Source organism: Aspergillus affinis (genome assembly GCF_023601865.1).
Source record: "Aspergillus affinis strain CMG 70 chromosome Unknown NODE_50_length_218328_cov_87_076623, whole genome shotgun sequence".
Taxonomy (NCBI): domain Eukaryota; kingdom Fungi; phylum Ascomycota; class Eurotiomycetes; order Eurotiales; family Aspergillaceae; genus Aspergillus; species Aspergillus affinis.
Window position 1 is genome coordinate 19,469 of NW_026515831.1, and position 14,667 is coordinate 34,135.

The 14,667-nt window shown below is 51.9% G+C and overlaps 6 protein-coding genes across 6 annotated transcripts; 3 read left to right on the top strand and 3 right to left on the bottom strand.

Annotated features, from left to right (window-relative positions):
* Window positions 1-204: 204 nt before the first annotated feature.
* On the top strand, window positions 205-1,911 carry KD926_008101 (uncharacterized protein; the record flags this gene model as incomplete). Its single annotated transcript, XM_053100791.1, has 2 exons — window positions 205-395; window positions 456-1,911. 2 exons carry the CDS (start codon window positions 205-207, stop codon window positions 1,909-1,911), a joined length of 1,647 nt encoding a protein of 548 aa, XP_052955515.1.
* Window positions 1,912-2,093: 182 nt separating this feature from the next.
* On the bottom strand, window positions 2,094-3,700 carry KD926_008102 (NAD(P)/FAD-dependent oxidoreductase; the record flags this gene model as incomplete). The annotated part of the gene is made up of 2 exons (XM_053100792.1): window positions 2,094-3,014; window positions 3,083-3,700. The coding sequence occupies 2 exons, from the start codon at window positions 3,698-3,700 to the stop codon at window positions 2,094-2,096; spliced, it is 1,539 nt and encodes a 512-aa protein (XP_052955516.1).
* A 284-nt stretch (window positions 3,701-3,984) lies between these two features.
* On the top strand, window positions 3,985-5,184 carry KD926_008103 (DUF3237 domain-containing protein; the record flags this gene model as incomplete). Its single annotated transcript, XM_053100793.1, has 3 exons — window positions 3,985-4,248; window positions 4,317-4,544; window positions 5,095-5,184. 3 exons carry the CDS (start codon window positions 3,985-3,987, stop codon window positions 5,182-5,184), a joined length of 582 nt encoding a protein of 193 aa, XP_052955517.1.
* A 1,664-nt stretch (window positions 5,185-6,848) lies between these two features.
* gmdB (general amidase GmdB) lies at window positions 6,849-8,864 on the top strand (the record flags this gene model as incomplete). Its single annotated transcript, XM_053100794.1, has 4 exons — window positions 6,849-7,154; window positions 7,208-7,483; window positions 7,536-8,472; window positions 8,722-8,864. 4 exons carry the CDS (start codon window positions 6,849-6,851, stop codon window positions 8,862-8,864), a joined length of 1,662 nt encoding a protein of 553 aa, XP_052955518.1.
* A 593-nt stretch (window positions 8,865-9,457) lies between these two features.
* On the bottom strand, window positions 9,458-10,908 carry KD926_008105 (nitrilase; the record flags this gene model as incomplete). The annotated part of the gene is made up of 3 exons (XM_053100795.1): window positions 9,458-9,810; window positions 9,875-10,307; window positions 10,435-10,908. The coding sequence occupies 3 exons, from the start codon at window positions 10,906-10,908 to the stop codon at window positions 9,458-9,460; spliced, it is 1,260 nt and encodes a 419-aa protein (XP_052955519.1).
* Window positions 10,909-11,487: 579 nt separating this feature from the next.
* On the bottom strand, window positions 11,488-13,306 carry KD926_008106 (putative choline sulfatase; the record flags this gene model as incomplete). Its single annotated transcript, XM_053100796.1, has 2 exons — window positions 11,488-12,843; window positions 12,896-13,306. 2 exons carry the CDS (start codon window positions 13,304-13,306, stop codon window positions 11,488-11,490), a joined length of 1,767 nt encoding a protein of 588 aa, XP_052955520.1.
* Between the last annotated feature and the right edge of the window lie 1,361 nt (window positions 13,307-14,667).

A 14,667-nucleotide genomic window follows, 5' to 3' on the forward strand; every position in this document is an offset into this window, starting at 1 on the left:
GCACACGTTGCGGGGAAGATGAGTGGATTGATCGGACCTATCAGATCTAATCTGATAGGTCCGGCGCGTCCGCCTGCCCATTTTGGTCTAGTTGCCTTAGTGCCTGAGGCCGTAATTCACAGTATAACAAGGAGTACAACATCGATCATCGACTCTTCCCTGCATAAGAAGCTGGAGCTTACGTTTATGTGTATACATTCAATCATGTCCTTTCAGTCCCCCATCTCGACATGCTCAACTGTGATCCCATCTCTTGGAAAGCTGGACGGCTTCCAATATGCCAACGGGATCCAGCAATACTGCGGAATACCCTATGCCACTCTGCCCAAGAGATGGACTCGATCATCCTTGAAGACCTCCTGGACAGATAGCTACCATGATGGGAGAAAGCTCGGGTAGGATCCAGATCCCAAAATTCATCACCCAGAAGCAGTATCCTGATCATTTGTACATAGAAACTCCTGTCCCCATCCGATCATTGAAGGAGACGACACAGACGATCTCGTCCCTGTCCCCCCATCTCCTCATTTCCCAGATCTCCCTGAAATAGACGAATTGTCCGGACTGGTCATGAACATCGTTCTTCCTCACGCCCCTGGCTCGCAACGTCTTCCCGTCTTTGTATACGTACACGGGGGGTCGCTTCTGTACGGAGGCGCGAATCTGCCCATTTTTGACGCAGTCAATCTCGTCTGTCACAGTATCCGCATTGACAAGCCCATTGTATGCGTGAATTTTAACTATCGTGTCGGACTGGGCGGATTTCTTGCCAGCGAGGCCATCCGCAATGAACTGCGCCGAGACGGCCACCACGGCTGCGGAAATTTCGGCTTCACAGACCAACAGGTCGCGTTTGAATGGGTTCAACGCTATATACCCAGTCTAGGTGGTGATCCGGGGCAAGTTACTGCTGTAGTCGAGTCCGCGGGAGGTATCTCGATTAGCAATCAAATGGTCTCAGCGCAACCGCCGCGTTTCCGTCGGGCAGTCTGCATGTCTGGACTGTCGGTGGCGATTCCCGCATGGAGCATGGAGGAACATGAGCGATTGTTTTGGGCTGTTTGTCGACACTTTAAGATTGATCCCTCGAGAGCAGATGTCTTAGATTGTTTGAGGCAGATCCCGCAGCAGGAATTGGCTAATGCGACGAGCGTTATTCAGGGTGTTCTTTCGGGAACGGGAAACCCTTGTCTGGATGGGTGGTTCTATGCGCAGGATCCACGTGAGATTCGAGAGCCTCCGGACTGGGTTGAGGCGTTTATGTTGGGAGATACGTACCATGAAGGGGTGATCTTCCATCTGAATCTTCTGGAAGATACGTTCGCCTCTATCCGAAAAACTCTTCAAGAACATATCCAGAACGACGAAGACACAGATTGGATCCTCAATGCCTACGACATCTCCTCAGGTCTGTCGCATGAAACGCTTCTCAGTCGCGTCGAGCACATGTGCGGCGATGCAATCTTCAAAATCCCGAATTACGCGACAGTGTCAGCTAGTCGGCGTCTGGGCAGTCAGAACGCTGTTTTCAGATATCATTTTGACCAGCGATCCCGGCTGAAGAACGCTCTCGAAGGAACTGCATATCACGCACACGAGCTGCTTTATCTGTTTGGAAATTTGGATAATGAGTTGTCCGCCGAGGAGTGTGAGATGGCAAGAGAACTTGCTAGCGCATGGATTTTGTTTTGTTATGGGGAGTCGTCGTGGGAGACAATGCATGGGAAGTGGAAGGTTTGGGGGCCGGATTGCTCTCGCCGGGTGAAAGGTGAGAATGAGGATGAAGAGGCTCGCTCGTATAGTCGCATGCAGCAGATACTCGCAAGGGGTGATGGAGAGACCTGGAAAAGGTGGCTTAGCGGAGTGGATGCGCTGGTCAATAAACGTATGAACATGGGTAAAGCAGGATGATCTCTCAATTTAACCAGTTACCTTTCAAGAATTAAATTTCTCTTCAACTTATTAATGATTATAAGAATGCATATCGCATTGGAATTGACGGACTTTCGTCCTTCAACAAAGCCCTATTATTTCGTTAATCAAACGCATGTTGAATAGGAAGCCGTGAAATGCTCCTTAAACAGAGTAACTATCTACAGATGAGACGCCCTCTCCACCACCTTCCGAGGCAGAACAGACGCCTGAGCTCTCTCCTCCGTTACCAGCATCTGCTCCGGAAACCAAGACAAGTCCTCCTGCTCACTTAACCCCTCATCGTCCGCCAATATCATTCTTCCCAGCGCTTTTCCACACAACCACGCATGCACCATCCCTTCGCCCGAGAACCCGGCAGAAACCCATTCATGACCCTTTTCAGTGCGATTCGCATCTGTGCCTCTTCTTGTCAAAGATCTCGGGAGTCTTCCTACCCACGGAAACCCATCTGCACTGAATCCCATATTCCCCGTCCACATCATTTCCACAGCGGGACCCGAAACAGTGCCCCAGTTCTCCCGTCCGAAGGTAACACTCAACGCCCCAGAGAGATGAATGTCAGTGTAAAAGCTCATTTCAGAGTCCGTAGAAATCCCGAGATCATCTATGCCGCCGTTCTTGCCCTGGGCAAAACCGCCACCAAACATCATTTTATTCGTAGTGTCATGTTCAGATCCGGACGGAAGTTGCGTCAGATAGTCGAAGCCACGGTCATAGTTGAAAAGCCATGAATGCTTTGTCCCTTGGCTGGGGAATCTCTGTCCCGGGTTCTGCGCAGAGATCTGTCCGCGGATTGGATAGATACGCCCTCTGAGACCTGGGACGAGGTGGCCGACGTGGGCATTCGTGCAATGGATGAGATGCCGAGCTTTTATACTGCCTCTCGCCGTGGTGACAGAGTAGCTATGCTGATCAGCACCTGTATTATTGATTTCCAGGACGGGTGTATTTGTCTCTATCTGCAGATTATCAGGAAACCTATCGCGTAGACGATCCAGGATGCCCGTAACGAATCTATACGGCCACAGAGCCCCGGCCGGACCGGCGATGATTCCTCGTGCAGCGGGAAGGCAGAATTCCTGTTATCAGTCTATTAACAATAGAGAGCTTTGTACACCTGAATTTACATGGGATTCGATTCACTTACCGTCGGAATCTCCCTCTCAAAGATCCTCCAATCAGCCGACTCCGTTGGCATACACTCCTTGAACCTCTTGATACAACGCACCGCCTCATCCCATCTCTCATCATCAAAATAAACACTAAGAAACTGCACCTTTCGCGCCTGCGCCTCCTCCACTAGCCCATACTCCTCCGCCACAGCTAGCACCTCATCCAAATGTGATAGTCGAAACTGAACCACCTTCTTCGCTGCCTCGAGCCCGATCGACTGCTCCAGCTCGGTGAACTCCTCGACTGTTTCGAGGATGTGCCCTCCATTACGGCCTGTCGCGCCACTGCAGACGTCGCGGGCTTCAAGAATAAGAATTCTAGGCTTGGGACTGTCCCTGCCATGGCCAGTGGTGAGGAGAGTTCGGGCGATCGAGGCGCCGGTAATCCCGGACCCGATGATCACGATGTCTGTTGGGGTTGGCAGGTCTGTCGATTGGGTTTTTGCGAGATTTACATGCGGGTCTTTGAGCCAGAAAGAAGACGTGCTCTGGATAGGAGGGATTCCTGGGTCTGAAAATGCGCGATCGAGAGCTTCTTGTCGAGCCTTGATGGGGATGCTAGAGTCGAAGAGGAGGGATTGGACGAATGACATTTTTGCTGATTGAGTGTTGTATGGGATATCTTTTTTTAAGTTTGGAAAAACAGAATTTCTCCTATAAACTGGATTTAGGCGCATAGATAAATCCATTTCTCCCCGTGAACTTCTCCCTTTCCCCGCAGGGTCGACCTGCCTTTCTGGGATAAGCCCTAACTCCACCCCTCCTACCACCGTATCGTCTGCCTCGCGATAGCATTTAAACAGCTCCAAGCGACACATCTTGCCTTATTCCATATTATTCTCTATCTATCCATCTCTTATTCACATAATCAATCACAATGGCTCCCACCAACCCCGCCAACTCCCCCGGAAACGCCTTCTACCCGAACTCGCCTCCCATGCGCCAACCCGGCCTCAACTTCATCTACCGACTTGAATGTACCATTGCCACCGATGATGTGGACGTCGGCGCACCCCATGGCACGGGAATAAACCGCAGCATTGCCAACCTCACAGGCGGCACTTTCAAAGGCCCCGAGCTACAGGGTACGATACTGCCGCTGGGCGGAGCAGACTGGGCGACTGTGGTGGAGGGAACTCATGTATGTACCTAGTCTCTTTTCCACTCAAACTATAACCTCATCTCAGTAATTGACATAATTGCCAAAAGTCAATGACTCTCGACGCACGCTACACTATCCGCACGACAGATAACCACTACCTCTATGTCCGCGCCCACGGACTCTATCGTCCCGGACCGGGAACCAAATACGCGAGACAAGTGGCTGAGAATCCGAAAATGAGACCGCCTGCGACGGTGACGCAGGATGATGTGGAGTTCTTCTCGCACTTGAGAATAGAGGCCGGAGCGGGGAAGTATAATTGGTTGAATGGGCTAGTATGTGTGGGTGTTATGAGTTGCGAGGGTGACAGGATTCTGATTGATGCATACCATTTGACGAACTTTGAGGGGGTTAGGGCGGAGGATGTTGTAGCTAGAAGGAGGTAACATAACGTATGTACAGTGGAATATTGCGGCCAAGAGGCAAAATCAGCATCTTTACTAAGGGCTCTTACCGTAAGCACTGCCAAACCTTCACTAAAGGCAAGTTCCGAAGATCTCTATACGAACCGGAAGATTCTTTAAAATCGGCTATGAAGATCACGTTAAATTGGATATAAAAGGGCCTTCCTATACGACCCCTAGATAATTTATCATCTTCGTATTCATTCAATTAAGCAATTCATTTAATTTCTTCGTTTTTGAACACTTCAGCAGCCTACCCCTAGCATCCAATATTCCTACGGTTTTGCACTGCAACTATTCGATGACAAACCTTCCGGGTTCACATAAAAATTGTCGTAGTCGATTCAAACGACCAGGCAATGTGAGTATCCCACTTTCTTCTATCTCTTTAGTGGCATGTTCATTGCCTAATATATACCAGCTCCTGGAGGCGGTACCGCAGATTTCTGGTCATCTGTTGCGCTTACCTACGGAGCTCCTGGTTGAAATATTCCACAACATTGATGATTAGCTATATCGAATGTTAGATCGAATGTGCTTCGCCCTATCGTGTAAACGCCTGCTGCAAGTTTCATCTCTCGTGAATATCCTGATACCCTCCGTCGCCAAGCATAGGTTCCTCCCACCATCAACTTGTCCAGACATATTTTTTCTTTTCCATCGAATAGCACCTCGTGATGATCATGGCGAGCGGGATAGAAGCATGGGCCTTTGCTGCGACTGCTTAAGTTATCGAACGAGGCGGAAGAGATTCTGGAATAGATACAAAACAAATTGTCTGAAGATGGAAGTGGCACCTGAAAATTGGAAACGTGGGGTAACTTCCTGGTATGACAACCGTAATTTTCAGTGCCCCGAGTGCTGGTACAAGGAGAGGTACGGTAATCGGGGTCGCAAAGCGGTTGCACAACGACAATGCCCATGCTGTAGCTAGGGCGTCTTCGGCTGATATGAAGATCATCTCCGTCAGCTCGGTGAACAAGATAATAGCCCACACAGGAAATTCGCGGGGATTGGCGTGCACGAGGCGAGAATTATGGTTTTTCCAGGAAGGGCGTTGGGATATCAAACCCATTGACGTTGTGAAGATCCGCTAGCTTCGCAGCAAGGGGCTCATCCTCTTGAGGCCACCTTATCAGAGCCCAGCCACGGCCTTTCCCATGCGGTCGAAGCACATAGACTGGAAGAATTGCATTACTCTTGTGCGCTGTGAGAAAGTCGTAATCATGGTGGTTGACATCAATGGCGAGGAGGAGAATCCGAGAGTCACTTTCCCACTCAGGAAATATTTCGCTGGCAACACTGTCCGCCGATGCACGATAGTCTTGAGGATCGAAGTTTTAGTATTCACTTTTATGATAATCCGTTTTGCATTGTTGTTTGCGAAAATTTCTTCCCGTATATCTGGCAGGGTGGGCATGAGTGCTATGTAATTGCAGTTATATGAACAGACCAAATGGATTAATAGAATATGTTGGGTAGGGGTCTAACATGGGCGATCTCCGGGAATGGTCAAGGATTAAAGAACTGTGCATGGCTGTAGGAAATAGGAATTACGTGTTGGATTACCCCTTGCTTGGACGGCGGTCAAGACCTCAGAGTGCATCACCTCTGGGCCAGCGATTTTTGCATTTGTCACATAGACGAAATATACCTCATTCCCTCCGAACTTTCGGTCCAAATGTCAAGTACTGTCTTGGACTAGAAAACCATAGCCAAACTCAAGCAGCTCTATGACTGATAACAGTTCCTGACAAGCAAAGTCTCCTCCATGATGAAGACCTCCAGGATTAACTACCTTAAGCAATTGAAGTAAATAGAGAAGAATAACTAGTTTCCGTCGCCTCTCAACCCCCATCGGCCAGTCATGTGCTGCTCTCTGGCGCTTCAACGGAATTTGGGCGGAGCACCAAGTTGACGGCTCCTGCCCAAGATTTCAAGCATGGAGGGGAGTGCACCAGTTTTGCTAAGTCTGTCTCGGTGTATTAGGTGCATCTAGTCAGGATATGATATACCTCCGTTTAACCTAACCCGGAAGGTCGACGCCGACGAGAAGCGGGGAATCGGCACTAAATAAATGTCTAGTACTAATCAAGATCTACATAGTATAAATAGGCGATGTCGCTGGCAGCTGTCTTCTTCCTTATTCTCTTTCCTGTCCGAGTAATTTTCGACATGACTATTAATCCAACACCAAATCTTGACTGGCGCGCCCTGGTTGCGCAGAAGCGCAAACAGCTCGACGCCCAGATTCCCTCGGAATGGCGACTTAGCGACTCGTTTGTCGCTTCACTTCCTGAAAATGGACATCTCATCGAGGCCGACATCCCCCGACGCAGTGGAATCCTGACTGGTCTCGAGCTGGATATTACGGAGAACCATACGGCCGCGCAACTTCTTCAGAAGCTCGCCTGGGGCGACGTCAGTTCCGTGGCAGTGACCACGGCATTTTGTAAACGTGCAGCGATTGCGCAGCAATTGGTCGGTTATCACCATTTAACGGAATATTCGATTGTAAATCCTGACGTTCGCAGACCTCCTGTCTAACAGATCATTTCTTTTCCCGCGCCCTCGAGCGAGCAAAGTACCTCGATGACTACCTGAAACGGGAGAAGAAGGTCGTCGGACCATTGCATGGTCTGCCTATAAGCCTGAAAGATAGTTTTTGTCTTGAGGGCATCCAAAGCACTATAGGATACGCTTCATTCCTGGCACACCCTCCTGCCAGCTCCAACTCGGCCTTGGTGAATATGTTACTAGACCTGGGTGCCGTGCTCTACGTCAAGACCAACATTCCTCAGACCATGATGGTCAGTACCCATACATCCACCCCTCTCTCGGCCATACATCTAACACACACAGACTGGCGACTCTGACAACAACATCTACGGCCGCACTCTAAACCCACACAACACGAACCTCACGGCTGGCGGTTCCAGCGGCGGCGAAGGCGCCCTCGTCGCATTCCGCGGATCCATTCTCGGCGTAGGCACCGACATCGCGGGATCGATCCGCATCCCGGCCCTCTGCTGCGGCGTGTACGGCTTCAAGCCCTCTACTGATCGGATCCCTTTCGGTGGACAAGTCACGGGCGCTATTGTAAGCGCGCCAGGCATAAAGCCCTCTGCCGGACCTCTCGCGCATTCCCTCGACGACATCGAGCTCTTCATGTCGACCGTCCTCGCAGCTGAGCCCTGGAAGTACGATATCACAGCGACATCGGCTGCTTGGACTTCTGCTCCTCCTTCTCGGCCTGCTGCTACCCTTCTCACTATCGGCATCCTCCCTGAAGATCCACAGTTTCCTCTTCATCCGCCTATTCGTCGAGCGCTTGACTCCGCCATCGCGGCTCTAACTATCCAGGGTCATCAAATCATTCATCTTGACGCAGACGCCGACACCAACAGCGACAGGAATCCCAGCAAGGAAACCGCCTACGCTAACCGTCTCGGCTTTCAATACTTCATCTACGGCCCACACGTCGACCATATGGCTGCCAGCGGCGAACCCGCCGTACCATCCGTCCAACGGGGCCCGAATCCCATGTTCACGGGTTCATTCCCGGTAGACCAGGAGCTAGGCGTATTCGAGAAAATTGAGGCGCTGCATACCGCGAGACGGGAGTACTGTGATGCATGGCGCAAGTTATGGGTACGACATGGACTAGATGTTGTGCTGGGTCCTGGGGCGCAGAGTACCGCTGTGCCGCATGATACGTACGGGTGGCCGCCGTATACGTTATTGTGGAATTTGTTGGATGTGAGTACTTCCTATCTGGTCTGGTTCTTGCGCTGTGCAGGTGTGTGTGTGTGTGTGTGTGGTTCCAACGACTGATTGGTTTATTCTGACGAAGTATCCGGCATGTATCATTCCATACGGCAGATCGTTGAGGGAGTTGGATCCCGAGGAAATGAAAGTTGGGGATGAGGTGCAGCCGAATTGTATGTCTCCCTGTTCCTTTTTACGCTTTTTCCGTGCCCTGTCTACCTACCTAACCTCAACACAACATCATACATGTATGTTTACTAGAAACTGATTGCATTCACAGACAACCCTAGCAGTACCCACGGCGCCCCTTGTGCCCTCCAAATCATCGCGCCGCGCTTCCACGACGAGAAATGTCTCTCTGCGGCACGGATCATCGATCGAGATATTCGTCATGCGAAGTCACCTACTGCTGTGTCGGTATAGGACTTTCCGTATTAGATCGGGTCAGACCAGGTCAAGTCAAGCTGGATAGATAACTTTAACAAACCATATCATACTACATAGTTATTATACAGTCTATATGCGGAAAGCGTAGGTTTTTATATCATATCGTGTACTGCCTCTGTTCACTGTTCTCTGTTCTCTGTGAGGGTTGGCTTTGTCTTTGACTACTGTCTGTGATTTGGATGTCTTTTTGACACTGGATGGATTCGGTAAGGTGAATAGCCGTCCATTAAGTCTACGGTATGTAAAGTTTCTGGGTTTATTAGATGCCTGGAGTGTGATTTGTGTTCATGTTGGCAATACCTACCTAAGCGTTTTGTTTCAATTTGATGCTTTTTATAGTTATTTCATTTGACTTGGTTGGTTTTTTTTTTTTTTTTTTTTTTTTTTTTTTTTGAAGCCATCACAATGGCCATCCCTTCCTGTTGACTATCCTTACAGTAGCGAATCCTTAAGAGAGTTAGATGTATCCATGGTGAAAAAATGCTATTTTATACACCTGTTCAATGGCACCTGGTACATAGTACTGCTATGTCCTGACTATGCATGCATAAATCCATTCATTCTCCAGACTAGAAAGGAGGCGGGTTCAAATCTAACCCCTCAACCTGCAACCGGAACGCGTCGTTTCTCGAATAACTGCCCGCAACGTCCATATCGAGTCTTCCGCGCTCGCAATCCTCGACGTCGATCTCCGATACGAGTAACCCGTCGCCCACGGCCCGGGGCTTCCCACCGAGTCCGCCATCCGTGTACCCCGCGGCCGTGGAATCGGGTGTGTCGTCGGCGCAGACTTCCCAGATGGGTCCGGCGAGGACTTGCCCTTGCGGGTCGATGATGCAGGAGCCGCCGCGGCAGACGTATTCGGTTGAGAGGGTGCCGGTGCTGGTGCTGGTGGTAGGGGAGGTTACTGCTTCGGTGGATGCTGTTGGGATTGGTTAGTCACTTGTCGAGGTGGGTAATGTAACATGTGAGAAGGATAGACGAACCATCTCCCTTCTTCCCATCCGGCCAGACAATCTCATGCAGTCCTTCGGCCGTCACAGACCGTTTCCGATAATGCGTCTGCATCTGTTGCGTCTGCGTCGTCGGGACATTACCCTGGGCAAACTGGCCCTCCCCATGAGATGTAATCCACCCAGGTAACTCATTATACCGAACGCATTGGTTCGCGCTGAGCACGAACGTGCGGCCTTCAAATGCAGCCGTGCGCATCAACGGTAACCACGTATCCCGCGCGTCGGCCGTCGGCGCGAGATAGATGTTCACGTTTTGCGAGTACAGGCTCTGGCGCAGCAGGGGCATGAAGTTCTCCCAGCAGATGGCCGCCGCGAGGGTCACCGGGACGCCGTTGAGATAAGTGGTTACGGCTTTGAGGGTCGAGGGGGATCCTTGCGCCCAGACGAGACGTTCTGTTCCGGTCTATTCACATCCCCGGGGGTTCGTGTTAGTTCAGTTCAGTTCGTTTCAATTCCAACAGGCACAAGATACAACTCCGAAGTAAGTTGCATCAGCAATAGAGAAGAGAATCAAGGGAGACAAAAAATACCGGCATAACCTTCCTCCTCTTCCCCAAACATCCCCTCAACGGATCCACATAAACAACACCACAATAGAGACTCCCGCCCGCGCGCTCAATCACCCCCGTAACGATGAACACGCCCGTCTCGCGCGCAATCTTCTCTAACGCCTCGCGCGTGCCGTCACCGCGATGATTCTTCCCCTCGGCGACCGGCAGCGCACGACGGACCCAGTCATCTCCTGCTCCCGCTGGCGTATCGCCCAAATCGACCGCTGAGTGGAAGTACGAGAGGAATTGGTCGCGGCCGTGCGGTTGGCGCGCGCCGACGCTGCTGCCGAATGAGCACGTCCGCGGGTATCCACCGAGATAGGCCTCCGGGAAGAGCAGGAGATGCACGCCGCGAGAGGCAGCGTGGTGGGTGATTCGCGAGAGGGCGTCGAGGGTTGTCGCGAGGGTGGAGTGCGTGCGGGCTTGAGCGACAGCGACGGTGATTTTGGGCATTTTGACGGTCTTGTCTTATCTTGTCTTTTCTGTTCTTGTCTGTTCTTGTCTGTTCTTCAATGGCACGTAGAGACGAGGACAAGAGAAGGAAAAGTTCACGGTTGGAGAACAGAAAAAAGCAGGTGAGTCACGGGAGCCGGGAGCCGGGAGCCGGGAGCGGGGAAGATGACGTTTTCGGGATTTGCTTTGTCTTTCTTATCGGCCGATATGAAGATGAAAGAATGAATGATTGAGTACAGCATCTACATTGGTCTTTCTACCTATCCTGGATCCTGGAATCTGGATATTGTACATATTTCAATGCTTGCGCACAACGGCTCTGCATCCTCCCTCGTAGACATATCTCGCAATCGCTCGCAACGCAGGAAGAACAGGAATTGTCAATGCATCGAATGCCGGGTATCGCGCCTCGCTCAAAGGAAAAATGTAAACAACAACAAGCAAGATAAGTGAGCTCAGAAATGAGAAATAAGCCAAAATAATGGAGTCGAGATAAGCAAGCTCGCCATATTCCTTTCTTTTTTTTTCCATTTTGGTTTTCGCTTTCTTTTGGGGTTGATCACTCAAGGCTGAGACAGACTAAACGGGAGCCCCCGCCGCCGTCGCCGCTTGCTGCAGCACGCGAGGCCAACGCGAGAACAACTCCACATCGTCCAAGGCCCCCTTGCCCTGGTTCCTCACGTATTGCGCGCTGGGATCCACTCGCGGCTCGTAGTCCCAGATCGCAGGGTTGCCCCGGATCAGCGCCGAGTACACCAGACGTCGCCGACGCTGCGACCGGAGCACGTCGTCGCGGATGCGTTCCATATCCCAGCGGCCCTGCGCTTCGTCCACAAAGTATGCCAGGATTTTCGCGGGGTCGGTGGTCGCGGGCAACGCCACGCTCTTGCCGGGGCTGGGGGTGCGCGGAGGACTGGGGAAGGGGTACGAGGTCGGCTGCACTCGCGGCGATGCGCGCGGTGTGTCGGAAGGTGTAGGCAGAGCGGCTGGCTGCGGCTGCGGCGGTGCTGACGCGGATTTGATCAGGGGGGCGGCGGGAAGGCGCGACGAGCGTTCCGCTACGACACCGGCGGCCAGGTTGACTTTCTCCTCGGGGTCGGCCTCCAGATCGAAGAGCATCGGTGGGTCGATCAGCGAGTAGACGAACTTCCATCGGCCCCGACGGATCATCACCACGGGCGATTGAGTGCCCTCAGCCATGTATTCGCCCAGCACCGTGTCGGTCTTGAGGCCGTCCTGGCCGGTCAGGTACGGGTACAGGGAGACGCCGTCCAGCGGCAGTTCCGAGACCAGTTGTGTACCGACCATGTCGACGAAGGTGGGCAGGAGATCCATGGTCGATACGTTCTGGGGGATGCGCCTTGGAGCAAACCGCTTGGGCGCATGCATGATCATCGGCACTCGTGACGAGTTCTCATACCAGACCATCTTATACCACAGTCCGCGCTCACCCAGCATGTCGCCGTGATCACCTGTGAAAACCACGATAGTATCATCACGCAGGCCGGTATTTTCCAAGACCTTCAACAGCTTGCCGACATTGGTATCGACGTAGGTGCAAGCGGCATAGTACGCCCGTCGTGCAGCCTTGATACGCTCATCTGGCATCTCCTTGCCCAGCAGGTCGATACATTTCAAGACGCGCTGCGAGTGCGGATCCTGCTGGTCGTGGGGAATGGCGGGGTTCTTGGGCAGTGGGATATCGACGTCCTCGTACAGATCCCAGAACTCCTTAGTCATGGCATACGGATCGTGGGGGTGAGTCATAGACACGGTCAAACAGAAAGGCTGATCGTTGCGCTGACGCACATGATCATACAGATACTGGGTTGACTTGTAAATCACCTCCTCGTCAAAATCCAGCTGGTTGGTGCGCACAACAGGTCCCGCCTCCATGACGGAGGACATGTTATGATAATAGTCAGGGCGAATTTCCTATGCGATACTGTTAGCGAAACTCTAACAGATTCTTACTCACATTACTTACCGGCTCATCCCAGTTCACTGACCATCCGTAATCACTAGGGTAGATGTCGCTCGTCAGGCGCTGTTCATAACCGTGCAGCTGGTCAGGGCCGCAGAAGTGCATCTTCCCTGCCAGCGCCGTGTGGTAGCCCTCGCGACGCAGGTAGTGCGCGTAGGTGGGAGTGTCGCCCGGCAGGTCGGAGGCGTTATCATAGGCACCGATCTTAGAGGGCAATTGACCCGTCACCATCACAAAGCGCGAGGGAGCACATAGGGGCGAGTTGCAGTAAGCTGAGTCAAAGACGACACCCTCCTCAGCCAGGCGGTCCAGGTTGGGGGTCTTGATTTTGGAGGTTTTGTCATGGAAGGCCAGAAGGGGCGCGGCCATCTGGTCGGCCATGATGTAGAGAATGTTGGGTTTCTTGGTGGCCATCACGGGCAGATAGGGCACAAGACCGCGGGCACACAGAGATAGAGATCGAGTGCACTCCGGGGAGGTTACGAAAGGAAAATGTCACGAGAAATAGGAATATACAGTAGATAGATCACAGCGGGGTGGCGGGGAAGGCACAGCAAGGGAAGAAGATGGTGCAGGAGTGTGAGGGAGAAGCACGAGACCGAGAGTTGAAAGTAAAAGGAGGAAAAGAAAGGCGGAAAAGGCCAGGGGAAGGCGAGGATATAAGTAAGCTCAACGGGGTGGATTCCTTCCAGAGAAAAAAAATGGGCGGAAGATAAAAGAAATGAGGAAAAGAAAACAGGCGAAAAAAAAAAAAAAATGAAAAGGAAAAGGGAAAAAAATGCCAAGGCGAGCCATATAGATCGACCAGATGTCACGGCTACGGGATGGAACCATCGGCGGAGTCGATGGTGTGATTAGGGATTACCCACGCAGCTGCAACCCGGGGGGATCTTCAGGAGGGCGCCCTCCTCCCTTCCCCATACCTATTACCTGCTGGACTCTGACTCTTATTTCTGCCAGAGACCACTAGCAGTAAATCTCTACTCGATATTATCTAATGCCCGTACCTGTGACTTAGGCATGGCTTTCCGGGTGAAATTGCCCGGAGCAGCAACGAAATGCGGAGGGGCACGAGAGGCGAAGGATTGCCACGTCCGGCGGTCATTGGCCACCGGGAGTCATCCTAACGCCTAACGCCTGTACAGGTTCTCCTTGAACTCGCGTGCCCTCAAACACAGAGTCGCACACACCTACCCCAACATCCCAGTTTCGAGTCCTTGTCAACTACTAGTTCATAGTTCCAGTTGACAATAAAGTATAGTTCCCCTTAGGCAGCTGATCCTTGCATCGTCCGTCCAACTCCGGAAATTCGTGATCACCGGACTCTGGCGCTAGTCCCCTTCGGTTTCCGGCCGGTCGAATCTTGGCCCTCTTGGCATTTTCTCTCAAGGGGATTGGCTCCCGACCCCCCTCCCCCGGCCGGTTCCGACCAGGGTCCGCTCGGATCACGGGGCTGGGGGGTGGCTCGCCACGCCGTCTGATTGGACTGTCGGTGAGTCAAAATTTCTTTTTTTCTCTTTAATGGATTTGGCTTTTCTTCTTTACTCCCGGGCATCCATAGAATATGTGTGTAGAGAATGAAATCAATTGTAGAACCAGAACCACTGAGCACAGACACCTTTATGAACAGGTCACCCCCCTCCCTTTCTCTTGGCATCGTTCGCCGAAATTCCTGTCCTCTGCGCCAACAGTACAACGTTACTCGTTCCCAGTAACTTACTGTTACTCATGCCGAGATTTCAAAAAGTCCATTCATCTCCCGTGCTGCCTCCCAT